Raw genomic sequence first — 26515 nt, forward strand, 5'->3', positions numbered from 1 at the left:
GATATCCTTCCACTGTGAATAATAAAAGCTCTCCATCTCACACCTCCTCCAAGAGGTACTACAAACAGATACCTCCTAATGGAGGTGGTGTATCTCCACCAACCTTGTTTTACAGATACTGTATATGCTGATGATACTTTCCTCACAATCCTATGAACATACCCCAGGGGTTGGCTTTTTAAGAGATGTTTAAAATGCTCATCATCTTGGAATGACCGCAGAGAAACAATTACATTACACATACCCATGCAACAAGGCTTTGCGACCCAGTAGGATGCTAACTCCAAAAACAATCTTTACACAGCAGGTCACTTACAATTGTTATTTTTATTAAGTGAATAAGCTGATTTAGTTCTCCTAAGAGCCAAATCCATTTTTCTCTTACCCACAGCTTTGCATAGTACTGCCTATAAATAAATGACCTTCAGCTTTTTCAGTCAGTATACATTCTTTTGGATCATAGAAAGGACTTGGACGGTTAAGAAAGCCACAGACACTGACTAGTCATGATTAAAACACCTGGACTCCATTTAGTTTTTGAAGTTATAAAATTTAACTTTACCCAGTAGGTGAAAAGGCCAAGTAATGGCATTTCAATGTTGTGAGGGATAGGTCACACAAATGAACTGATGATCTCCCCAGAGCATCCTTCTCCGTCCCTTTGGCGAATGTGCAACGCTGTGTGCTCTGCCTGGCTCCCAGTCTGGCAGCACAGAGAACTAACTTGAGCTCTGGGCCAAGATTTTCACATGCAGTTAGCTCTTCTATTGCATTTTAATAGGCTCTAAGTGACTCTGCTTAACAAAAAGGATGATTTTTTTTAAGGGATGAACACTGACCACCTCTGGTGTTCAGTCAATTCATAACATTCATTTATTCTGATATGCAGTTTCTCTCTTGGGGGAGGAGAGGTCAGAATTTTTAAATCCTTCAGAGACAGCATGAGATTTATCTTTTCACATAGGCCTTACAATCAGAAATGAATTAACAAATTCGGACCTCAAAACCCAGAATTTAAGCTGCTGAGTTTTGCCCTTGTGCCACTGCCCACTTATTATTAAATGACATGCTAAACGCTTGTTAAAATGAGTGTGATGTTGTTAAAGGCTATGATAAGAAATGTAAAATTAGAACAATATGTGCCTATGGTATGTTACAGTCCATGTCTCACGCTTAAATTATGCTTTCCTCAGCATTATTAGAGCACTGATAAAGAAAAATACAGATAAAGATGAGAACAACCAGACATATATCACTGTACTCTTCTTTGAGAAGATTCTCTCAGATTTTTAAGCATCTGCTTTATCAGTGTGAATTAGGTCAGTGCACAATTTTCTTTATTTTTCCTGTCCTTAGAATCCTCAGCATTCCTGTAGGGCATACAAGTCAAAAACATAGGTGCAGTCAAGTAAAAAGATAGCAATCTGTCTTTTCTGCACAAGGGAGCTTGCTATATTTCTAGAGGGACCAGGAAGTAAAAAAACTGCAATTACCAAAATTGCCAAGTACAACGCAAGAAAAATATAACCTTTCTTTTTCTTGCCTCCCTGATATTAGGACCAGAGAAGTAAATGCCACTAGGAAACTTTGACGGATGCTTAAAATTACCAACGAGTCAAGAAATGCTAAGAAAATGCTATGCTATATATGCATAGTTTTGAGTAGACAACAGTCAGTTGTCTTAGAAAAACACATTTTCCTGCTATTCAACACATCTTTAATTTTCTTCCATTAAGAGTTTTTCAGTACAGTAAGAATCACAGTTTTATACATAATTAATGTGGAAATAAATTCTACATTAGCAGGGAGATGGGAAAACTCAAAGGTCTTTCAATGCGTGATGTTCAATTCTATTCATTTTACATTTTAAACCCCTGCATTATTGGCACTGAGAAGCACAGCAGTCATTCCTCTCCCCGCTGTAATGACTCATTTCCCTCCATCACTGGCTGCTTCTCTCTATAGGGAAGTCTTATTTTCATGTCACACTTAAAACCATCTAAGGAGTTACCATCTAAAAGTTCTAGCAACTTTTAGACCTTTTCCAGATTTCTTTTTAATTCCCTTGGATCAGAAGGTCCTAGATGCTCATCTTTCAAAAGCTGGTACACTGCCTTTATAAATAGCAAAAGAAGTGGATGGTTCCAGTCAAGGGGAAAGGAGATAGGAAAACCTTCCATTTACACCACCAGCTTTTATTCATCTCAGCTAAGTGAAGACAAAACATCTGAAAGTGGTTCAAAAGTCTGAACAAAATCAGGTCAGTACTGTCTTTAAAACCAATCAGGCCTTTAAATTAACTGAAGATGGGCACTCAGAAACTCAACTACATGGGGAATTACTAATTCTTTTTCCACTGTAGTACTTCCACGACTGTGAAAAGAAATCAGCTGTTATCACAAAGACTGAATTAGTATGTAAACTTTGAGAAGACATTTAAAAGGATCAAAATGCTATTGTGTGGTTTACAGAATAGAGCCAGCCCCAGGCAAGAAGAGGCAGAAAAAGAGAGAAGTGGTCACAGGTAGTAGTTTGGGCAATAGGGCTTATGCCTTTAAAAACTAAAAAAAAAAAAAAAAAAAAAAAAAAAAAAAAGAAGCTGCATGAATATTATTGTCATCTGTTTCCCATGGACACGTTCATTTTCACTGCACTGACGATTAAGTATATTAAACCCAGTGTCTTTAACACAAAGCTTTGTCTAAGCTCCGCTTAAACTGCATCTTCTTTGGCCACTGTGGGAGACAGAATACTGGGCTGTATGGATGCAGTCAGGCATCTTCTATTAATGCTGGCTGCTACTTTGAGTGGCATTAAACATACGGGATGCCTCGCTGTTTGCCTTAGCACTTGCAAAAAGTTCACCCAACTTCAATGCTTTTGAATTGAGTATGTAGTAATTTCCCTGTAGTAACTTCATGTCAACACAAAAATATTTGGCAACGTGAAAAAACAGCTATTTTCATATACCACTAATTTTGTTAGAGTACTGAATAGCCAGAAGAATAATTTAGATGTACCTTGCTAGAAGAGATTTAAATAGCTATTTAAATCTAGCAAAATATTAATTAACTACTAGCATGTAGCATAGCAAAGTTTAAGAATAAACCTCAAATTTGCTATTCCAATTCAGTAAATATAACTGCAAGCAAAAGGCTTTAGGCTTTTCCCATGTGTCACCTCCTTCTCCTTCTAAGTAAAAGAACACACAGATCTTCTGTGAGTTATCATCCAGTTTGGTATTACATCTTTACCTGTTCTTACATCTGGTTTCACAGATCATCAATACAAAATAGGCCTGTTCAGGTTCACTTGAAACTAGCCAAGATGTACAGGTAAAAGAAAATATCCACATGCCACCCTAAAATAACACAAGAATTGGTACACTGAGTTGTATCAAAGGTCCAGTGAACCAAGTATCCTTTGTAAAAGACAGGAGGTTTAAGAAAAGCTTAAAAACAAAACAGATGCACCATGATCACTCCAGCTTTTGGCAGTCAGCAACCATCTGAGATGAAGCCTCTACCGTAAGCCAGGAAGCGTAGTAGTCATAGCTGTCTCTTCCTTTCCAATAAGCATAGCTTATAATGCTTAGAGACATACAAAAAGCACAGATAAGCAAAAATAAATCACGTATGTCCTTATTGTCCATCATAACAACTTCATTTAAATCACTGTACTTGCAGCAATTTGTTCCTGCCGTAACTTTGGTTTTATTATCTCTCCTGTCCATGTGGGTCCCATGAGGGGCTTTGTGAAAAATTAGCTACCTGCCTTTTTAAATCAGGAATGGCCTCACTTTTTTATCACATCAAAAGGTAACAACTCTAATCCATCTTTCTAAGAATTTACATCTACACTTCTCGTTATAGCTGGTATAATGCTTCTTTCATAACCATGGGAGTTTTAATGTATGACTGAACATACTAGATGAACAGATTTTGTACATCACTAACATGTTACTGTGGCATTATATCTAAGTTATTTGACTCTTAAGACATAACAATATTCTTGTTCTCTGGCAAGCTGGGATGCCAGCTGAATTCCAGTATTGATTTACACGACATGCTACTGTAGCTACATTGAAAATTCAGGTTTCCTCCTTGTAACAGTATTCTTCAAGAGAGACACATCAACCTACCAACTGAGAGTGTTTATAAGCAATGTAGTTAGTGATAAAACTGTTCTGTTTTATCACACTGCTACTACTGTTTTTATTTATATTGCGTCATGGCCACAGTCACAGATCAAGGGTCCACTTGGCATGCAACTAATAGACAACTAATGTCAAATTCCTGTCTTACCATCCTAGAGCTTGGATAGTAAACTGCCTGATGTAATTATAGCAGCAGGTTTTTCTTTTTCTTCCTGTTTCTATCCCTGTTACTCTTCACTCCCACTGCTCTCTAGCAACTGAGTAACAATCTCCTTCCAAAGTCCTTCTCCTCAATCACTTGAATAACCATTTCTCCTCCACTGTCTGGTGAGCATTATGAAGAAGGATCACATCAGTTAAATGTCAGGCATTTTTCTCCCTTCTTTTCTTACCAAGAGAGAAGAATGTTAGTTATGGGACCTGGGAGGGGAGCTGGGATGGTTCTTCCCTCTCCCCATTACCAGACTTTTAGCTCTTGAGCAAAGCAGGTTTATGGATTGTGCTGTTGGTCCAGTCCACCATTCTTCCCCCACAACACATAAATCAGTTCTCCTACATTCAGCAGTGAGACAGGAATATGGGAGATAGTTCAGCTCCTGTTGGTCTCAGGGAGTCAGATACAGGATGGTGACCTCCAGGAGGACAAGCAGAACTTGGCTGCTAGCATTGCTTTTGGCAGCAGACAACTGCAAGTCAGCTACAGTGTCCGAACGGCAGCTCAGCCACCCACAGCGTGCACCGTTTATGCTGCTAGAAAGGGGAAAGCAGGGAACCGGGTAGATCCCTGTTAGTGGAGCTCAGGAGACATCACTCATCTGAGGCCTTGATACTCCTGTGCTCATGGAGTAGCTTCTCTTGTGGTGGCATGGTTTACGTTCGCACATCATGCCCGCCTGCTCTAACCTCACCCCTGCTCTTTTTTCATCACTTACACAACACATTTTGGTCCTTCTCCCTCTTTCAGTCTCTTATTTGCCACTTAAAGGCATCATGCTCTTTTACACCTCTGCCAAAAAAGAGAATGAGGCCGCTTGTATTTCGGTAGTTATAGTCTGGTTATCTCCTGAGGACAGAAGAAAAGGAGGGGATGAAAGCAGGAGCAGAACTTTGTGGAAACTCCATGACCTACATTATCCCACCGGATTTTTATTGCTCTAAAACAATTAGGGAGATTAATGTTGTCATATCCATTTTAGAAGCTTTGACATACACATACATTTTAGAGTATTTTATAAAGACTAATGTAGTCATCTGACTTAAATACAGCAGACCTTTAACAAATAAGTTTTATATTTCTCCAATAAGATATAATCCACAGTGAAATGTATATTTGCTTGAATAGCCTTGATCCGTTAAGGGAAAGAAAAAGGATTTAGTCAGAAGAAAGACTTGCACATTTCTGGTATTAATATGCAGACTTAACCTAAGAGGCAAAGAATTCAAAAGCATTACTGTAGCCATCATTAAAATGGAGAATACCGCATTGTCATTATATGGCTTACAAGCAGTAGGTTTTTTTTAAATAACCCACAAACTCCTCTGGTCTCCCTAATACTCAGGCTTTTCCTCCCCCATTTCTGCAGATAATGCTAACATCCAGATGATTTTTCTTGATTGTTGATTCACAGCTATTCACCCTCCTATTTTGTGAATTCCCCCCACTTGCTTTCATTATTCCACTGCATTACTCCAGATACCTGAGACTTGGCTCGTGCCTAATCTGGATTTCTCCAAGTGCCCTGGGGCAGGGAGGAGGGCTCCAAACCCCACCTCTGGGCTAACATCACAGGTGTCCTCTGCCCGGTCCTTGCATGAATCAACCCAACTCCTTTCCCCACCTACCCCCATGCTGAACAGAGATCCGAAGATACTCTCACTTACAAATCTACATTAGGAGAGGGAATACAAAGGATGTGCAACGGTAAGAAAATTACTTGTGTTCCTAACATGCTTCATAATAAGGCATGTAGACACTTTATAGCACAGAAGTGTAAGATGATATGATCTATGCTGCCTTACAGGTGCATTTTATGGATTATGAACTCCAAAATTATGTTTAAGAATCATCCTTACCTATTTTGCAGCTGATACCCTACAGGCTACCTTGCCCGTGCAACAAGGTGGCCAATTCTGGAAGCATGGCTGCTTGATAGGCAAGGAATGGGAGGGAAATTCAAGGGGATGTGTACACATCACTGCCCTACGGTCCCTTGCAAATCTCTGTCTAGAATCATTGGTCCCTAGCTGTTTTGAAAGCTCTGTAGACTACACTCAAAATGAGTTTCACTCTGTACTACAACATATCTCAGTATTAAATTTATATTTTAGAATTAATCAGGTCCAAAAGCTTCTATTGATAAGCAGTTACTTTGAAAAGTTTTTTATATCAGCCTCCTCTTTTTTTCTCAGTGTCTAAATTTATAGTCTTTAAGGTGGCTCATGAAAGCCACTTTCTCATAATCAGCAAGTCAGCTGCTAAAACTCATTTCCTTTCAACTACCAAATAAGGTGTGGGTAACTGCTCTCCTGATGTCTTCTACTCCAAAATCCACCTCCAATGCTTCTAGATTAGCTTTCAAATCATTTTCAGAACACGTATGCCGAAAACATCCCAGACTGCAGTTGGCCCATTACCAGCAACAGTAAATGGTGTGAATTTCAAGGCAGGTGGTGTTATTTTACTGCCAATTTTTTACAATTTTTAAACTCTACCTGTAAGAGGCCCAGCTTCACTGTCAGTGCTGAGGCTTCCAGGTACTGTGGCAGTATTTCCAATAGATCCCTATAACAAGTGTGACATTATGCAACAGCATTGCAGATGCGGACTCTTTGCCAGCCATAGCTCCGGAAATACATTTACAATTTTATCAGGTAGAAATGAGCCAGTTTAAACTTGGCACCCAAAGGTATTTCTTCCCAGCCCAGCCGTGGTGCTGCAGAAGTTACCACCCAACAGCCAGCCCCAAGCTGCTCACCACTGCGTCCCTGCTGGGCGCTCTGACCATCGCTGGCAGGCAAGCCCTTTCCTTCATGGTCCCTGGAAAACCTGTTCTCTACCTCACCAAATCTCTCCTGACTCTGTAAAGCTGAAGAACTCTCCCCAATGTCTTCTTGCTTTTGTCCTCTCCTTTTTTCTTTTCTTTTTTTTTTTTAAAACACTACTGTATCCTTAAATGTTTGAGGCTCCAACATTTACAAAATTCTTCATTCAACACCAAACTGAGACAACATGGGAGTCTCTTCATTAGTATGCCATTTCTATTTCAGAGTGCTCATCAGAACAAAAAAAGGCCAGTTTTTCATTTCACAGTAGAAGAAACAGGATCGAGTGAGTTACATTCATTTCATGCTGAAAGATTATTAAATTTACGTTTCAGGGGCTGATTCACAATTTGCAGGTGATTTTGCAAGCGACTGAAAATGTTAAGAGTTATATTCAAATGAAGTTTTTTAGGAATAATTTTCAAAGCTCAGTTATGTTCTGCAAACATCTTGGTATTATAAGCAGGCTCCTTCCTTCTTTGTACACTCCTATTTTTAATGCATCCTTATAATATGGAAAAAATTATTTTCAATATTCTCTCAGTCATAACATGATGATATATTGGAACTTACAAATGACCATAGTAATTTTAGTGGGGCAGAGTATACAGCAGCTGTGATCACACAAGCAAATTTTTTTTATACATAGAACCTAAAGAAAGGACAAAATATTCTGGTCTGTGTCTTTGAAACTGAAGTAAGCTATATGGAAACACTGAAAAATTTTAGTTAAATAGGTGTACGAGGTTTTTATTAGATCTACAAATGTTAATGAGTTACAGAAACACACGGTCAAACACAGTGACTACTGAACAAAACCCAGCCACAGTATCAGTATTTTTCTTATCTACAGTCTTTGCAGTTTGGCTAAGAGAGAGTCATGAAGACTGAAATCATCCATCATTCCTGAATGAACCCTGCATATAGTGGCTGACACACAACAGGAGGATGATTTGGTTAGGTTTGTATCACCATGCATATTGCTATATAGGTTAGTTTCTTGGAGAATTTAATTTATTTTAAAAAAATCAAAGCAACAGTTATTTTTACACATACACACAGACAAACAAAAAAGGTGAGGGGAAAAAAAAAATTGCCAAGAGAATTTCTCCTATTGGAATATTCTGCTTTTACTGTGGTATCAGAATTACTTTTCAGCCTGCATCCCTACAATAAACATCCTTTGTTGCAACAAAGTAACACATCATACCTTTTTCTGCCTTGCTCCTGTTATGTCTTTCAAGTAGGAGGTAACGAGGACTTTCAGGAAGAAAAGGCAGAATCACGATTTGTATCAATGAAGGAACAATGATCGCTCCAAATAAGTAAGGCCACCGAGATTCCTGCAAATGGATGCAAACGCAAGTCAGTAATACTCTCCCATAGTGATACCAGGAAGAAAAATAGCTTTGATAGGAAATGCTGTAGCTTTTCATCATTCAACATATTGTGTCAGTGAGCAGAGTGATGTTTTCTGCCTGAGCTTAGTAAGCAGTTTGAACACTTCCCCCTCAGATCGCCTTAGTCAAGGGCCAAGGAAGACAGAATTCAAGCCATCAACTGACTGGGCATGGAAAGCGAGAGGCAGGGAAGCTGGAAAACAGCAAATACATAACATGCTTTTTCTTTCCATCAGCATCAACAACGATACATGTAAAAATATGATATATACTCAAATATATATTCTACAAGTCATCCCCACTCACAGCAGTATCACTCCTTAGCTTTAAGAAACAGTACAACACTATTTTCATACAGTTACATATACCTGCATGTTGTCTCTTTGTCTAATCTAATTGATCTAAAAAAAAAAATATATATATATATTTGGCTCAGTCCTCTAATTGTCATAGTATGAGTAAAATCCTGATAACACTTTAGCTAATCTGCAGTTTAGCACAGTTTTGTGGTTCTCGGTGTAATACAGGCAGTGTCCGTTCAGCATTTCACAGCTGCTGGGAATGAGCCAAGTCAGGTAGAGGTCTCACCACAAGCCTCTTCTACTTGGAAGAACACAACATTTGCCTTACCGGTACAACTAACACACAGTTGGGCAGTTTTCATTTCCATTCAGAAAAGACGACATATAGAGTTCAACGCAATTAGTGAAGACAGCTATATAATTTAATGACAAACAAGATATCTGGCTAACCTGAGTGAGGTTATCTTTATGAATGTTTTCTCTTGCAACCATTGATTCCACCTCTGAAGCTGGTTTCCATGCTAATTTAAGTATAAAAAAAATGGGTTTCACCTATCCTCCTGCTCAAAATCATAGAATATCTCAAGTTGGAAGGGACCCATAAGGATCATCAAGTCCAACTCCCTGCTCCTCACAGGACTACCTAAAACTAAACCATATGACTAAGAGGGTCGTCCAGACACTCCTTGAACTCTGACAGGCTTGGTGCTGTGACCACTTCCCTGGGGAGCCTGTTCCAGTGACCGACTACTCTCTTAGGGAATCACAGGACCTTAAAGACATCCTTTGGTTCTATGGTAGTGTAACTAAGAATAATACATTATACTGTTTCCCACTCTGAATTAACTAACCTAGCTCAGATGTTCAAATGAAACACTGACAGCCCTGTTTCCCAAGTCCATGAAATAGAAAGTACTTTTTCTATTGCCTTGCAAGTGATCTGCTGGAAGTCTCCAGCAAGGACCTGAAACACGAGAGCCATCTGCAGCATCCCCACCAACGCAAAGCACTGATGACCCCTCTCTGGCAAGTCCCTCTTACAGAAGGCAGGCAGTTCTAACCTGCCAGAGCCCCACCGCAGTGTAGGTGAAGAACACAAGGTGCTGCACTATCCAACGCTATTAATATGAATCTACTCAACTGCTAGCAGATTTCAGATACAACTTGACTTTGATAATTTTCTTTGAAATCAACTGAAATTAAGTTGTTAACATCCTCAAACACATTCATTATTTAAAACCAGCTACAGAAGGTGACCTGAGCAAAGCTCTTCCAGGAAAAGGCTGGGAAAGGCAGTAGACAGCTCAAATAGCTCTCTGGACTTACTCTCAAGACAGAATACCTTCAAGTAGCTGAAGGAGAAAGGTGCCAGCAGTATTATTTTCTCCTGCAAAATGGCCCTCGATCTGTCCATGTTCTTAAGATGTCTTCTGTTCCAACTGAATGTCAAGATGAATTTTTTTAGTAATTTTCTCCAAGTTCAGCATTCATCTATTTAATTCAATGCTTTCTAATTTGAGACTTGGTTCTTAACTGAAAAGCCTGCTGAGACTTCAGTGGGCTTAATGTTCAGGCATCATGTCTAGCACATTTTCAAAAGCTTGGCTAGATCAAAAGCAGACTGCACTGCATCCTGGCTGACTGAGCTCCGAGAGGCACCAGGGGTTTGGATCCCGTCCCTCCATCAGAATGAATCCATCCATTCAGAGCCTGCATTTCCCCAAACAGAGCTGGATAAATTTTATTCCAATATAATTTTCCACAATTAAATCAAAGGTCAAAAACCCCCAAACTACTTTCTGTTGATAGTTTTTATTTTACATTCTCCCACTTCAGCAATGCAACTGCTAAAACACAACTTATTGCACGGTACAGGATGTAATCCAAGCCTCGAACCTGAACTGAGGCCTGAGGTAACCTAACATAGAATATGCAGGGTATCTCCTAATGAAACTTTTCACCTGCCCTTTAAGTGACAGGTTTTCTTTCTTTTTTAAAATCTCCTGGGATGGGAAAGCAACTTGAGAAAGGGATTTTTTCAAACAATTTAAAGCTCAAGGTTATCAGTCTTCCTTAGAGCCTCCATTACCACGAAGACTTCAAGATCCTATTTCTTCATTCTGAATTTTATTTTTTTTTAAATGCAGTTGAGTGGAGAACTTTATCTAATATAGGAGAACCAAGAGTGGCTAACAATCTGTTTATAAATAAATGAGCCTCAGTCTTATTTTAAAAATTAGAAAATTAAACTTATATTAAGACTTCAAGATCAGTTAATGAATCACATTAAAAAATAGGTACCTGTTTGTAAAGAATAACTTAAGAAAACAGGCAGTACAACTGATCAGTTTTAGTCTATGTCTGCCTGGAATCAGACATTTCTTTTATACAAAGTAATTAAAAAAATTTTCATTGTTTTATTTAATCTCTATCATTATTTCCTGTAATATAAATACACTTGCTATGTACCACATTAAAAAGTTTATAGGGCATTAGAACTTTTAACAATACTTTTAGATAAAAATCTTACTCTTGATCAGCACATCGTCTTTCATGCAGGTTTTTTCCACAATGCCAAGGACACTTTTTAAAGGGGGAAAAAAAAAAAAAAGTCTCTCCTGTATTTTGTTTTTAACATTCTGCCAACCTATGGAGACTTAATTGGAATAAGCTTTCACCCCTTTTAAAGTCTCCCATAGTGTATGGTTTTTCAGTCGGTTACATTTCTCTCAAATAACTCTTCTGAAAGTGTTATTCTGAAAAAGCTATGAACGAGACTGAACTTCTGAACTTACCCTTTGCAATAAGTAACAGACCCTGACAGTATAATAAAAAGCCCTCTATTTTCACCACATAAGACACTGAGCTTCCTTTATTTCCTCTATGAAAGATTTCTGTTTTACTTTTTATTATGCTAACTTTTAAAACCTTAAAGTAAAACAATCATAAATATGCTCCCACTTGCCATTGCTGGCATGAGTTGATCAGTAAGTCACTGAAGTCAATAGAAACTTCTCCATTCATTTCAAAAGTTCTTGGATGATGCCTATTCAATGCTATAGAACATGCATTCTACTTGCTTTTCTCTTAATTTACATTATTCACGTTCAAATTCTTCATCCCACTACAGAAAAGAAATAAAAGGACTAAAATAAGTTTAAAAGCTCCATACGTTTGTTGGTCTGAAAGTATAAAATACAAATTGCTGAAAATCAAGCTGAATTAGACCCTATAAAGCGAATTAAAAGAAGCTGGGAAAAGAGAGGTTCCCTAACCTTTTTAAGAAGGAATAGGACAAGATACAAACTGGGACAATGCTCAGAAGCAGTAATAAGGTAAAGGCAGAAGACAGCGTAGGCATGGAAGACAGTGTAGGCATGACTTAGAAGACACATTAACACTTCACCTCAGTTGTCATCAGTAAGGAGAAGCACACAGGCACTACTGAGAGAAATGAAAACAACCACATCCCATTTTATCTCAGGAAAAACTTAAAAGAGCATTAAATATTTTAATTACAGGGGACCTGACTCATCACCTGCTCAGAATCGGTACAAACAACATGTCAAGATGGTAAGATTTTAATTTTAAACTGTCACATTATGGATATTTGCTTAGGCTGGAGCATGAAAAACACAGCTTCGATCTATTTACAAAAGACAGTTAATAAGCAGAGCGAGTTTGACAGCCACAGACTCATTCAGTGGTTGATATAATAAAGTGTAAAGCTGCAGAAATACCAGGTGGGGGGGAAAAAAAGGAAATGGATAAAGCACGACATGGATTTATCAACTGCAAATTAGACAAGATTAAATTATACCGGAGATTTATCAGCTAAAGTGCAGAAAAGGGAACTTACTGTAACAATTAAAAGGTGGAAAAGAAACTGGCATGGGGAAAATGTCAACAGGCACTGCTGACAGCTCAACCATTAGTCTATACGAAGTTCAATGACCTATTTAAGCACGGGTTACATTTAACTGATTAGGAAGATTTCAATAAAATTTGAAGATACTTTCAACACAGAAAAGGCTAAGAATATGCACATATATATAAAAATATTAAAAGGAAGAACTGAATCGTTGACAAGGTCATACAACAGAGGTGGGAAGAAGTGCTGTACTGCCCTGTACGTGGGCACTCATTTTTGCAAAGATCTAGTGAGGCCCAATTAAGTATTCCAGTAGAAGATGTATCACAGGATAAAAAAGACTGAGTAAGGAAATACATGACTGCCACAGGCTCTACTCCACCTCTCTCCAAATAATTTTATTTATTTATTTAAAAAGTGTAATCTGGACATGCATCCCACTCCCCATTCCCAACTGAGTACCAACGACTACACCGTAGTCAGGCTCCTCGTTTGCTCTCTGCACCAAGTTTGGTTTTCTCTACTGTGGAGACCCCCACATCCAGCCGAGCATCCCTGACCCCAACTGCCCCAGGGCACGCTTCCCACATTCCTGTTTCCTGTCCATTCTAGAGCCACAGGGAAATTACTGCACCCCAAACACCTCCTCCTAGGCAGCAGCCTGCACATGGGGTAGCACAGGGCACTGCCCAGAGGACTCCAGCCCTGCTTTGCATCCCAGCATAACAGCCACGCTGCCTCACGGAGCTATCGAGGGCTCATTTAGCTCTACTGCTTGAAACTGGCAGGAGATCGTACCAAAATAGATACTCACTCTCTCTTTTTCTCATTCAGTGCACAGGATGAACTGTGATCTCTCAGTGAGCAGGTCTGTTGACCAGTCACTATTCCAAACTCCTTTAAATATTAATTCTGCAATTAATTCCTTGGGGGTTGGGGTTATGATGGGTTTATTGCAGCACTGAACACTTTAAAAACAGCAGTGGTTTTTTGTATAATACCTTTCCCACGTAAAATGACGTTTTACTCATTTTATATGCGGAGAGCAAAGAGACAAAAGCCTCTTGCATCCAATGCAAGATACTCAAAATGTCCAGGAACTAGTGATGTGGCAGTCTCTTCTTTTTCATGTTCCTACAAGAAGCAGGAACACATTTTAAACTTTAGTTTAGCAAAATATAATCTCACACACAGAGACAAGAAGAATTACATCTCGTGTAATTTCTAAATGCCCTGAAGCATCTTGCCTCGCCTTCCGCTGCAGCCCCAGGGGTTTTCTGTGTCAGATCTGCCAGTCCCACAGCGATATCTAAGGTACCCTAGGGCATCAGAATGATACTATATGCTTATGTTCAAGTAATTGAATCTTATTATCTTTAATAGAGTTGGCATGAAAACTTCATATCTTATGAGAAATATTGTTTGCCACACAAAAAAAATCACATCCCTGCTCAGAACAGACTGAGTAGACTTACTCGTGTGTGCAAAGCTGAGAAGCCTGCACAAGTCCAGCATTTCTCTGTTAATCTATTCTGTGCCACATAAAATACTCCTAAATGTAAAGGACAACCTCACTGGCCTGGCACCAAGGACTGAAAAAGCATTGAGATGGAACTAATTTCTTAGCATTAGAATTGCCTTCTCTTCCTTGAGTCAAGGGTATGGCACAGAGGTGATGATCATGAGGCAGCTGAGAAATGAGTACATCTTCTGTATGTCCGGCTTCAGACCAGCTACTCACATAACATGCTGGACAACTACCTTCCTCGTGCCACTCCAAATGCCGCTCTACAGCCTCCTCTGGCTGCAGAGGAGGGCACTAACCTCCCCAGCTCACAGTCGCATCCCTGCTGGATACAGTTTTCTCTTTGCATGACCATTCCTGTAACCCACTTCTGTCAAAATATGTTTTAATAACAGAGTTACAAATTGCTTACCTTCTCATTTAAAACAGAGGCAACCCAGGTAGTACGCGTATTTCACCTCTGTTCTGCACCCACATGGATATTTATTTTTATATGTCACTACTACAGATATAGTTCTGACAACAAGATTTCTGAAGTCTCATGTCTTCCCAGGTATTAAACAGTACAGCAAGTTATCAGACTTAAGGGTGTACAATCCTAAGTTGAAATTCACAGAAGTCAGCGGGAGGTTTTTGTTACTGAGTAAACCACCTTTGGACCAGGACTTAAAACAGCATTTAAAGTGGTTGGTGTCCAAATCCCATGACCTTCTGTTCATTAAATTGCATGTTAGATCATGTTGTACATATTGAGAGGGAGAATTAAAGTATCTGTTACAAGTTCCCAAGATGCTTTTTGGTCCAACTTTTTATTGGAGTAACAGCTAGCTTTTTACTGAACACTCAAATGGCGTAATGTGTCTTCACTGCTTATTAATTTCTGAGAAAAGCAAAAATTTCTGAGAAAAGCAATGGAAAATGGCAAGCTTTCAAAGGGGATTATTATCAGCAGCCAGCATATATACTTGGGCTTCTTTAGAAAGAAATATTAGAGGCACGTTGGAACTACGCAAAATTTCAGACACACTTCCTCTCAGCAAAGCATGTAGACTCAGGTTAACTTCTATAAATAATATAAAACAGTAAATTAAAATAATAGTAAATTAATATAATTGAAGAGGATAAGATTCAGTTGCTTGAACGTAAGCATATAGTATCATTTTGATGCCCTATGGTACCTTAGAAGTCCCTGTGGGACTGGCAGATGTGACACACACAACTCCAGAGACCTGCATCCTCCCGGGGCTGCGGCAGGAGGCGAAGCAAAATGCTTCAGGGCACCTAGAAATTACATTAGATGCAATTCTTTTTTTGTGTGATTATATTTTGCCAAACTAAAAGTTATAAAGGTCAGACTAAGGTATATCAAAGATAAGGAAAAAACCAAAGAAACCACAAAGCACATCTGTTGTTTTTAAAAAAACTGAAACAGCTGAATATTTAATCTTGACACTGTTTTAATGGCGACATCTGTTTTAGATTAAAAAAAATTTCATTTTAATTTGACAATTACATTAAAACAAACCTTCAAAATATTAATCACAGATATATCTCCTGATTTTTCTTTTTGCCAATGGTTTCAAAAGCAAACTAAGAAACACAAGTCTAGAAAATACACCCTACTACTCAATAAGATGACTGCACGCTACCCTGTGATGCTTGACCAATTTACCACAGCATTAATATCCAGTTTGTAAAGGACAAATTTACATATTAGGAAATGAATTTGCAATAATGGGTGATTTTACAAAGGACAATGGAAATTAAAACTGAAATGTTAATCATCTAGAACACTCAAAAAGATTTAAATGGTGCTTATCTCCCCAGCGTGTGAATCACACTGGGAAGGAAGTCACAAGTCAAGTCATTTTAGATTTATTGCTTAATAACAGATTTGTAAATATTATCAGATACTCAAGCACTAAGGAGACAGGCACATCTTCATCTAAAAGGTTTACTTGCTCATAAACTTCTGAAGCAGAGTCTAACTAACACAGCATAAGATGAGGTTCGTAGACAGACACTGTCTGTTATTAGGTCAACTACAATAAGTGAAAAAGTCAACCTTTTTTAAGTCTGACAAAGAAGCAAAAAGTCAAATCACATATATATATATATAAACAATATAAACAATTGTTCTAAGTTTAGTTACATGTGTTAACTGTGTTTCAGTGGAACAAGAGAAAGCAGTACAACAAGTTATAAGCAACTGCTCTCAACTTCCATGGTATTTTGAGGTCTTTACTTCAGATCTGTTGAAGGACTGCTTTCAATGAAAGCTTGTCTACTGCTTTTCCAACCGACCTAACTAAACAGAGTATCGCTACATAGAAACCTTATCTTCTCCAGGTGGGCACTGTTTCAACTGTCTATGCGACAGTAGTCCTCACTGATGATAAACTGTCATCCAAACATTAGATGCTCTGCCATTAAGTCTGTTGTTCCGCAGTAAGTCTAAAAATAAATAAATATATATCTCTCTATAGTTCTCTTTCTTCTGTAACCACACTTCCACTTCCACATTCAGACAAATTCTCTCCTGCAGGATGCTCCCCTTCACAAATGCAAAACTGCAACATTTGAATATTACATATGGCCAATCAGCCATGTGTTGTTCCTAAAACTTCAGCAACTGAAGTCTCACAGCACAACTTTAATGGACTGAAACTCATTTGCCAATATGAAGACTCACAGCTGTTTTCCCATGCATTACTTAATGAGTTCTGTACAGAAAAGGGATGAATAAATACCTTTGTGTCTGTCTGGGGGAACCAATAAAACATTGATTTATAATCTCCAGTAAATACATAATCTCAGCTGGTCCACAGCAGATATAAACAAAATACCTCATTTAATGTCTCCATTACAAATATATCAACACCCACCACATCCCACCAACAGGGCTGGTGTAATAGAGCAGACCTTCTCTTCCCATGGGTACTACTGAACTATGAATATGCAACAACCCAGACGGTCCTGGCAGCGTTCCTGTACCCTTGTCAGCACCACCAAGGCCGTGCATCTCTAGCCTTGTGGCTGCACAGCAGCTTCCCTTGGCTGCATCAACTGTTGGGTGAGGTGACCTCCAAGCCCCTGATCAGCAACTCACAGCTTGTAATTAAGTGCAAGTGCCTCGATAAATGACGCGGAAATTGCTTCAGCAAGAAGAAAGTCTGTGTTACTGTGAAGAGATGAAGGAAATTTCCCATTGCTAGATAAAAAAGGAACCTAGTGCATACTTCAAAAAGGATTGCCATCTTCAAAATCACTACCTAAAGCAATTCTTAATTGGCATGTCTGGTACCAGTTTGGAGGAAGTGCAGGCAGATTTCCATCCAGATACACATAATCAATCCAGGCTCAGAAAGGCATACAAACACGTGCTGAAATCGGTGATTATCTGAATAAATGCTGAAAGGTTTTCTTGTTCTGGGTTTCTGTGTTTTTTCTTTTTTTTGTTGTTGTTGGTGAGTTGTTGGTTTGTTTGTTTGGTTTTTTTTTTTAAAGATTGTATTTAGAAGATCCTTTCTTTTTAAGGGTGTTTTTCTTGAGCTATTCTAAGCAGATACCATGCCATTATGGATTTGAGCAGCCATTTACAAGCACCAATGTATCTCCTGCATCCTCAGCAGAAGTTTTAAAATACTCTTCTGGGCAGGCTCTAGCCTTTAAGTCAGAGTTTTGCATTTTATTATGAGAATATAAAGAAGCTTTTTAATAAAGAAGTCCTGTCACTGGGCATCAATGAAAGGAGCCTGGCTGCATCTTCTTTGCACCCTCCCTTCAGGTATTTATATACCTTGATAAGATCCCCCTGAGCCGAGCCTTCTCTAGGCTGAACAGCCCCAGCTCTCAGTCTTTCCTCAGTGCCCCAGTTCCTTCACCATCTTAGTAGTCCTTCTCGGGACTCTCTCCAGTCTGCCCATGTCTCCCTTGTACTGGGAAGCGCAGAACTGGACACAGCACTCCACGTGGGGCCTCACCAGTGCTCAGTAGAGGGGAAGGACTACCTCCCTGCTGGCAATACTCCTCCTAATTTAGCCCAGGATCCTTTTCTTTGCCATAAGGGCACATGGCTGGCTCATGTTCAACTTGGTGTCCACGAAGACACCAAGTCCTTTTCTGTCAAGCTGCTTTCCAGCTGGGTGGCACCCAGCATATACTGGTGCACTTCCTCCCCAGGTGCAGGACTTTGTACTTTTCCTGGCTGAACTTCATGAAGTTCCTGTCTGCTCATTTTTCCAGCCTGTCGAGGTCCCTCTGGATGGCAGCATGACTATCTGGCGTATCAGCTACATCTCCTAGTTTGGTGTCCTCCGAAAACTTGCTCAGGATGCACTCTGCACCATCAAACAGGTCATTAAGGAAGATACTGGGCAGGACTGGACCCAGTATTGACCCCTGGGGCACACCACTAGTTACTTGCCTCCAACTAGACTTTGTTTCACTTTGTTATATTTCTAGAATATAACTAGACAGAATGAAGATGTTACGTTTTTCTATTCTACACAGCCAGATGTTTGAAATCATCACAAATAGGACACTTTGGGAATTAAGAGTGATTCTGGAAAATGCTAAACTAGTGGATGCTTTTGTCCTACTCTAATGAAAGCTACAAAAACCTTTTTATATTCTGTAAACAGCATGCATCCATGAGGCATAAGCTGCTTTCATTTCCAAGATGCTTCCAGTGGCAAGAGTTCACCTGCCTAAGTTCTCCTCTGTCTCTTATTGCCACAAGAGCTCTCAGTTCTATATTCTGAAATAAATTCTCACTCATATCTTGAAAGATAAATATCTTTAACTATAGTCACTATCATGGCTCAAGGGGAAGATAAATGTATAGAACAAAAGAGCTCACAGAAAAATACGAGGAAACTGGTCGATTCATACTTTGTGTTATCATGCTAATGTCTAAATTCATTTCAAGAGCATCTCCAACAGACCATTTTGTCACTGGTGTCCACCTGCAGGCTGCAGGTTCCCAGAGCAATTCTGAATTGCTTTCTTTTCTCATCTATAATTTATTGACAGTTTTTAAGGAATCCTTGAATATGAGTCAAGAGTCTCAGGAAGAGGGATCACGTAAAAAAAAAAAAAAAAAAAAAGAAAAAGAAAAAAAAGGGAAAAAACACAATAAGGAAAAATCACACTAAAAATGAAGCTTTGACAAGTAAAATAAAAGCTTAGTTTTCAGAACAGCCTTCAACTGCACAGGCTGTACAACTACCTATTCCATCACTGTCTATTTTAGTGAAAGTGAAGGAGTACTTTTAAAAGAACTTGGTAAAGCAAAATGAAAAGTTCCTATATAAACTTTCCTATATAAACTATCTATCACTTCAAATATGTCATTTTTCAGAGGTCTTGTAAAGAAAATCAGTTTGACATAGCATCTACAGAAGTTCAGTTTCATTTTAAAAAAAAGAAAAAAAAAAATCACAACTATTCCTTGCCAAGGTCCACTTGGATAAAGAAGAACTAACTTGAAAGGGACTCATCACAGAGATCTTTCCTTACTAGACATATAGTACAGTGTCTGTGAAGTTCATTAGTCCTTTCCCAAATTTAGCTCATTTTGCTGTAGAAATTGATACTTATATCAGCAACAGAATTTGCTAAAATAATCAACTGCGGAGGGAGGACAGTTTGGCCAGTATCACCATGTGTCACAGACTTATTTCCAGCTAACTCCTTTTTAAAAAGCAGATAATCTCTAGCCAGATATGCATTAAAGCTGCCCAAATTCTTCGAAAAAGTGGAATGTAAAACTGTAATTCATGTTGTTTCAATGACAAAGACAACATCCAATTAATAAAGTTCATAACCGTAACCACTTACACAGCAGTTCTGCAACATGGCAAATTCCAAATGTGTTTAAAAAAAGATCGAGGAAAATCTAGACAAAGACAGCATATCATTTAAAGACAAATTCTGAGTCTTCTCTGGTGTACTTCGTTTTGCATTGCTTTAAGTGTTTACCCAGCATGGGGTGACCCCATAGGAGCTGTGGAGCCTTAACCCAGCCTTTTCTCCTTAAGAAGCCACTTCCCATCTCTGATCATTGCTGCTCCTTCCTGTACCTTATATTGCTCGATTACACTCTTTTTAAAGCAGGATGACCAAAACTACCTGCAACCTTCAAGAGATGGACACATCAGGAATTTTACTGTTTTTCTGTTTGCTCTACTTTTTTTTTTTCTGGAAACACCTACAGTAGCAATAGGGATTATTCAGAAAGTGTTGCCCTAATAAGTCTTAGAATGCAAGCAAAGCAAGGTTTTTAGGACAACATACTATCCACTATGAAACAGTGCAATACAGTTAGACAAGCTTGTGGGTGCACGACCTAGAAACACTTGACATGTACAAAATAGGGTTGCCGAAGTAAACAAAATCTATTTTTCCATTGGCCTACCTATGGCAAACAGCTGTTCTGGTCAGAGAAGCAGCCGGAGCCAGCCAGCCACTGGGGGCAACTCCAGGGGAAACAACTACAGCTCGGCAAAGCCTTACACACCACGGGAAAGGGGGCTCAAAGCAGAAGTCTGAGGAAAAGATGGCAACAGGCAACAATTCGTTTTACCTGTTCTGAATACATACACACACTGTGAAACATTCCCCCCCCCCCTTTTGCATATCCGTACACAGATGAAAGAGATACTGAGGCTCAACATATAAAAAAAATTATGAATATAGTAACTACAGCAAATGTATTCATCAACTAAATCCTCTATCATTTAAGTAAAGATTAAAGCCCACCTTCATTAAGCAGGCTGAAGCAACAGAAGAGAAAGCCTGGTGGTCTACAATATTTAAAAGATGTTACCATCCTAAGGAAAACCTTTGGAGCAGGACATTACATGCAGGAGGAACTACATGAGTTAGTTACAGAGAGATTACCCGAGGATACACAGAAATGCCAGAATCAGGCCAGACAACATTCCCCCAAGATGCTAAGTGTAAATTTGAACTTTCAAAACTGAAGTTGACAATGCGCTGGCTTTTGCTTTGCAGGGAGCAATCTGTCTTGCTGGGTGAAAAATGGGCTGGGTGATTAAATTGCAGAATCACAGAAACAGAGAGAATGGAAACACCTGAAGGGCAGTGTTTGAAGTGACAGGTCTGAAACAGTTCCTCCTTATCTCAACATCTGTTTTTTCCTTCAGTCAGATATATGGAAAGCTGCACATGCTATACAACCAAAAATGCCCCAAATTAAATAATCTCGTAGCCAGTAGCAATAATTCAGTGCCCACATTTCAGCAGATAACATGGTTGCACTCCTGTGGGCCAGCACCAAGTTGTCATCTACAGTTGCCACGGCTTCCTGAAGAATTAAGGGCTCTGGCTTACAGAAGACTAAACCAAGATGCTAGCACATGAAAACGAGCACACTTCTCTCAGCAGTCAGGGTGGTGGAGAGAAGCAGGTCACCAGCACATAAAGTGGTTGTGCTCTGTAGTCTGATCACCAGCCAGCTTTACCATCATGTAACTTTCCAAACCTCAACGGAGACATAGTAGATGTGGTTTCCCATAGGTTATCACCTACATGAGTCAGAACCTTGAATAAAAAGAATTGCTGGGATTTGTTGGATGGGAGGGAATTAAGACAGGGGAAAGAAAAGAAGAATATCAAACCACAGCAGCAGAGGACCCATGTCATGACTGCAGCTTTTCTCCTTCGGAATAATCACTCTTGGTAAGCATTGCTCGCTAAAGGAACACCTTCCTCAGACTTAACACTCTAAAATTAGTACCCCTGGAGACAAATAGAATAAAAGCCTATATATTCAGAATCCAAAAGAATGCCTGTATTTAAGTATAAATCATTATTAGATTTTTTTTCATCTGCTCTTTTATACTATAATTTAAAAATTGGATGTAGTAGTGTTTGGCAAGTTCATGTCAATATGGTATGACAGAAAACAAAAAGTAAATGCACTTCTAGAATATTTCAGCCAAAATATTTCCAGGAGAACCAGGAAATAAGGGAGTATTTCATATAATTCTATTTTAAAAAGTACCATTTCATTTGGGTTATCTGTATAATCTTGTTCTCTTGGGTTCAAATTTAAAACCAGAATTGATACAGAGGAAGGCACCTAGGATGAGAAGGAGATTAAAGAGCTTGTTTTACTAGAGGAGATGAAGTCTAACCTGAAATGCAAAGATCACAAGTGACGGGGGGAAGAGAAAGGAAACACACTTCAGGGGGAGGGGGAGGGGGGCAGAGAAAGAAAGATATTAAGGGATAAATAACAGTTGAATAATGAGAATAAGCTGACAGAACTGGCATGAAAAGGTATCAGAGGCAAATGAGAAGATCCTCAACTATCAGCCCTTCCAGTAGAAAGCCTGGGAAGGCTGAAGGAATAGGAAATAGCCAACCAGCCTTAAGACAGTAACACGGCCAAAGCTGACCATTGCCCCCCAGCACCGAACGCAGGGCTGCCCACATGCCTCCTGCTTCACCTGGGCTGGTCTTCATAAATAAAAGATTGCTAAAAAATCACTTTGGGGCTGCTTAACCTACTTGACACAAAAAGCAGTAAGGACTTTCCGAATTGCCTCAAGTAATAAGTGCTTCGGCGCTATTTTTATCACACTTCCACATTTAAAGGAACACTGTTGCATTTGATAACAGAGGAAGTTATCAATTAGGTTGTTAATAAAAGCTTGTAAGGCTATGTCCCACAGCCTACATAAACGCTTTACTTTTCTGTGGAAAGACTTCTACGCAACCATTGAAAGCAGCAACCGCATATAGTCCAGATAAATGCATCAAGCTCCAATTTAAAAGTTAAATTTTCTGCTCAAGCTACTTCAGCTGGGAGTCTGTTCCAAACATCACTCTGCTGAATTTCAGCATAGAATTACTCACAGAACATTTATAAAAAGTTAATCTTGTAGCAATACTGTCCTTGAGATTAAGCCACTCTATTCCCTCTGTAGTTCTTCTTTCTTGTGTTAACACGGTGCAGTCAGTTCCTCTCCCTTCCCTCTATTTACTTGGCCACACAAGCAATGTTGCTGTCATCTCCTTTTAAAGACAGGACCTTGGCCATGCTTGCAGCCCTCCCCATCTCCATTCCTGTTCCAAAGAGCCTCTTCCAGCAAGATGCCCAACTAGGTCTTTGTCCCTTTCTTCAAAACCATTACTGCTTAGATACTATGGTTAATAACCTCTTAGATACTTGCTCAAGTTACAAGTAATAGATCCATGAAAGAGCTCAGGAGAAAATTGTTATGAAACCATGACAGAAGGCAAGTATTTGTAACTAGTATTATTTGTAAATAATATTCTGAAAGAAACAAGCAACCAGCCACAGAGCAACAAAAACCACTCCTGTGAGGTTTTAAGCCATGAAAAAAAGCTGGACATTGTTAGACAGACTTAAAGGTGGTTTTCCACATGCTGGTGCAAACAGTTTTGCAGAACAGTGATCACTGCCGACAAGCTCCTACTGATCACAGTTGTCCTGCCTATTTTCTTTAAACAATTCATGAATTTTACAAAGGTAGAATTTTACCACAGAATGGCATATTACAGTCTTGGCCTAAATATAACGCAATGACCTCAGGCTTCTGAGGAAAGCAAGAGTTTGCTTTACAGTTACAGCTGAAGTCATTAATAAGACACCATAAATGTACAGCTGTCTCCAAAATACAGTGGCTGTGGATCTGGAAACTGGCCTCACTTCAAATGCGACAAAGATTTCTCCAACAGAAGAAAAGGGGGGGGAAAAAATTAAATAATATGGGAACGATTTGATATGAAGCTTTTACATCATTAGTGAACAGAAGTCATGAGGTAAATCCGTGAGATGCTGACAACTAGAAAATAGCCTGCAAATGTCTTGAACCTACTTTTGAACTTGATCGAACAAAGTGACAGAAATTTGAGCAAGGTGCTTGCCAGGGAGGGGAGAGGGGAAAGTGTTGCAAGGACTAAAGAACTCCGAAGGAGGACACCATGTTTGCTGCCTCCCAGCTTCAGCAGAAATGAACTCATCACACATACCCTCTGCAGCAGTGTCCTCTGGCAATGACTGCTGTTCCCGGTGCAAAGCTCCCACTGACTTCAATGGGAACCACACGAAGCTAGGGAGGAAAATCCTGGCTTGACTGAAACCAACAGAAATTTTGATAAAGCCTTCTAAGAAGGATAAGACTGCACTAGGGAATCATATTTCAAACAGCCTGAGGTTTTCCCTCAGTGCTAAATTTTATTAATATATTAAAAGGAAAATATACCCACATACCCAACTGGCTCCAATAATTTTCCTGGAAATATGCTAATTCACACCAGCCAAAACTTTGTTCCTTTTACATGGTGACGTTACCCATCTTGAAAAGAACTAATTCTACAGATAAAGCATATTTCTTCTTACATAAATTAATGGCTATCTTTAATGGTGTAATATTAATTAACTGCATACTAAAGCAGGTTGTAGAAGCAGAAACACAACTTCCATAATTTGGTAGTGACAACAACTGGGAGGGAGGCAAAGGAAGAAGAGAAATAAAAAGAGCAAGAGTGACCTGAAACGAAGGAATAAGTATTTCCTATTCAAAATATCTCAAAGACCTAACAGGGAAATAAGAATTTGCATGACAACTCACCTTTAAAAGTGTATGCGTGTTTAAAAAAAAAAAAAAAAATCCCAAACCAAAAAAAACCCTACTACATAAGGGCTGACATATATTCTAAGCAGTCAGATCAGCCTCTTGACATTTAATATGCTCATTTGTAACAGACTAACTTTCAAAGCAAGAGAAGGGACATCTGTAGAAGCCACACAATGAAGGTCAGTGAAAGCCATTTTAAGCTTTTTCCTAAAATCTGTTGCTTTGGTGGTGGTGGGGGGGTAATCTGTCCTTCAATAAAGGGTAAACTGAATCAAACCATTTGCCTTCAGGAGAGCTGAACAGGATAAGTGAGCCCAAACATAAAGGGACAGAATAGGAGAGCCGGTCAGACAAAAATCTAAGTGTCAAGGAGGATGGTATCATGTATTTACAAAGAGTTGAATTTGGATGGACACAGGAGGACAAGCTCTCCTCACTTTTCAACTGTTTACTACTTTTGCTGGCTGTCAGAAAGGATTCTTAGTTCAGGTTTCATTGAGAGAGGATTGCTGCAGACATTTCCTCCACACCGCCTTGAAGATTCATCTCTGGATGAAAAGTGTTTCCAAGTGCCAGCCTGAATAAACCTCAGCTTCATTTATTCAGAGTACTGACGACATCCAGTGGCCACCAAGTTAATCTCAGCCTATGACAGCAGATAACCTCTTATATCAGAATAGATAATCTCTTTCCATAAAGTTATATATCAACTCTGCTCTTCCACCTCCTAGTCTAAAAGTAGGAGTGCATTACAAGGAACACTATAATAATTGAGCAAGAGTCTTCCTATTCAGGTCCTCATACAAACTCTAACCAAGCCTTTTTCAGTTCTATCTCACAGTGAAAAATTATAAATGAAAAACACAAAATCTCTTAAGCACTTCCATGGTACTCAAAGAAACTGGAAACCAGCAAAAATAAATGTACATCAAGAAAGGGGTGGGGGGTAGGAAAACCTGCATACGCACACACACAAGCTGCTCAAGGTATTAAAACTGCTTGCCACATCTACCAAACTCAAGTCACACGTACACACTTTTAAAACACATGGAAGAAACCACTTTTCAAAGTGCTTCAAAACAAAAAAACCAATGTTTCTGTTTTCCACTTTTGTAAGGAACTCAGTCAAAATATGAAAATATAACACTTTAAGCATGCTTGTGTTCTTTCACAGAAAACATCTGCTAAATACTTACTTGCCCGAATATTTCTGGCAGCCCCAAAACTTGACCAGTGAAAACACCAATACAGATGAAAATTGCTGTGACCTGACCCAATGAACCACGGATTTCCTTAGGAGATATTTCACTCAAATACATGGGAAGGGCACTCAGAGAAATGCCTATGAAGGAAGGAAAAAACCATATATTAAGTCAAATCACCTTTTCATTATGCCAGGTACAAAATAAACATCTATTGAAAGGAGTCCGAGTGCTAATCTGCTCACAAGAGTGGCATAAAAACATGCAAAGAACAGAATTATATCTGTCCACAGATAATATGAATTATCTTCTCTGCATGTCTAATTACTCTTGCACCATTTAATAACTATGGCATTGATTATCTGTTACAAATCTACAGTGAT

At 39.1% G+C, this 26515-nt stretch overlaps 1 protein-coding gene across 1 annotated transcript in view; it reads right to left on the minus strand.

Moving 5' to 3' along the window:
* Positions 1-26515, minus strand: part of SLC2A9 (solute carrier family 2 member 9) — a 111679-nt gene that overhangs the window by 63305 nt on the left and 21859 nt on the right. The window contains exons 6-7 of the mRNA XM_019470625.1: positions 26127-26272; positions 8409-8541 (exon numbers count right to left, since the gene is read on the minus strand). Of these exons, the coding sequence (XP_019326170.1) occupies positions 8409-8541; positions 26127-26272 (279 nt within the window). The remainder of the gene's footprint in view (positions 1-8408; positions 8542-26126; positions 26273-26515) is intronic.

This window comes from Aptenodytes forsteri, unplaced genomic scaffold (assembly GCF_000699145.1).
Source record: "Aptenodytes forsteri isolate BGI_AS27 unplaced genomic scaffold, ASM69914v1 Scaffold111, whole genome shotgun sequence".
NCBI classification, from domain to species: domain Eukaryota; kingdom Metazoa; phylum Chordata; class Aves; order Sphenisciformes; family Spheniscidae; genus Aptenodytes; species Aptenodytes forsteri.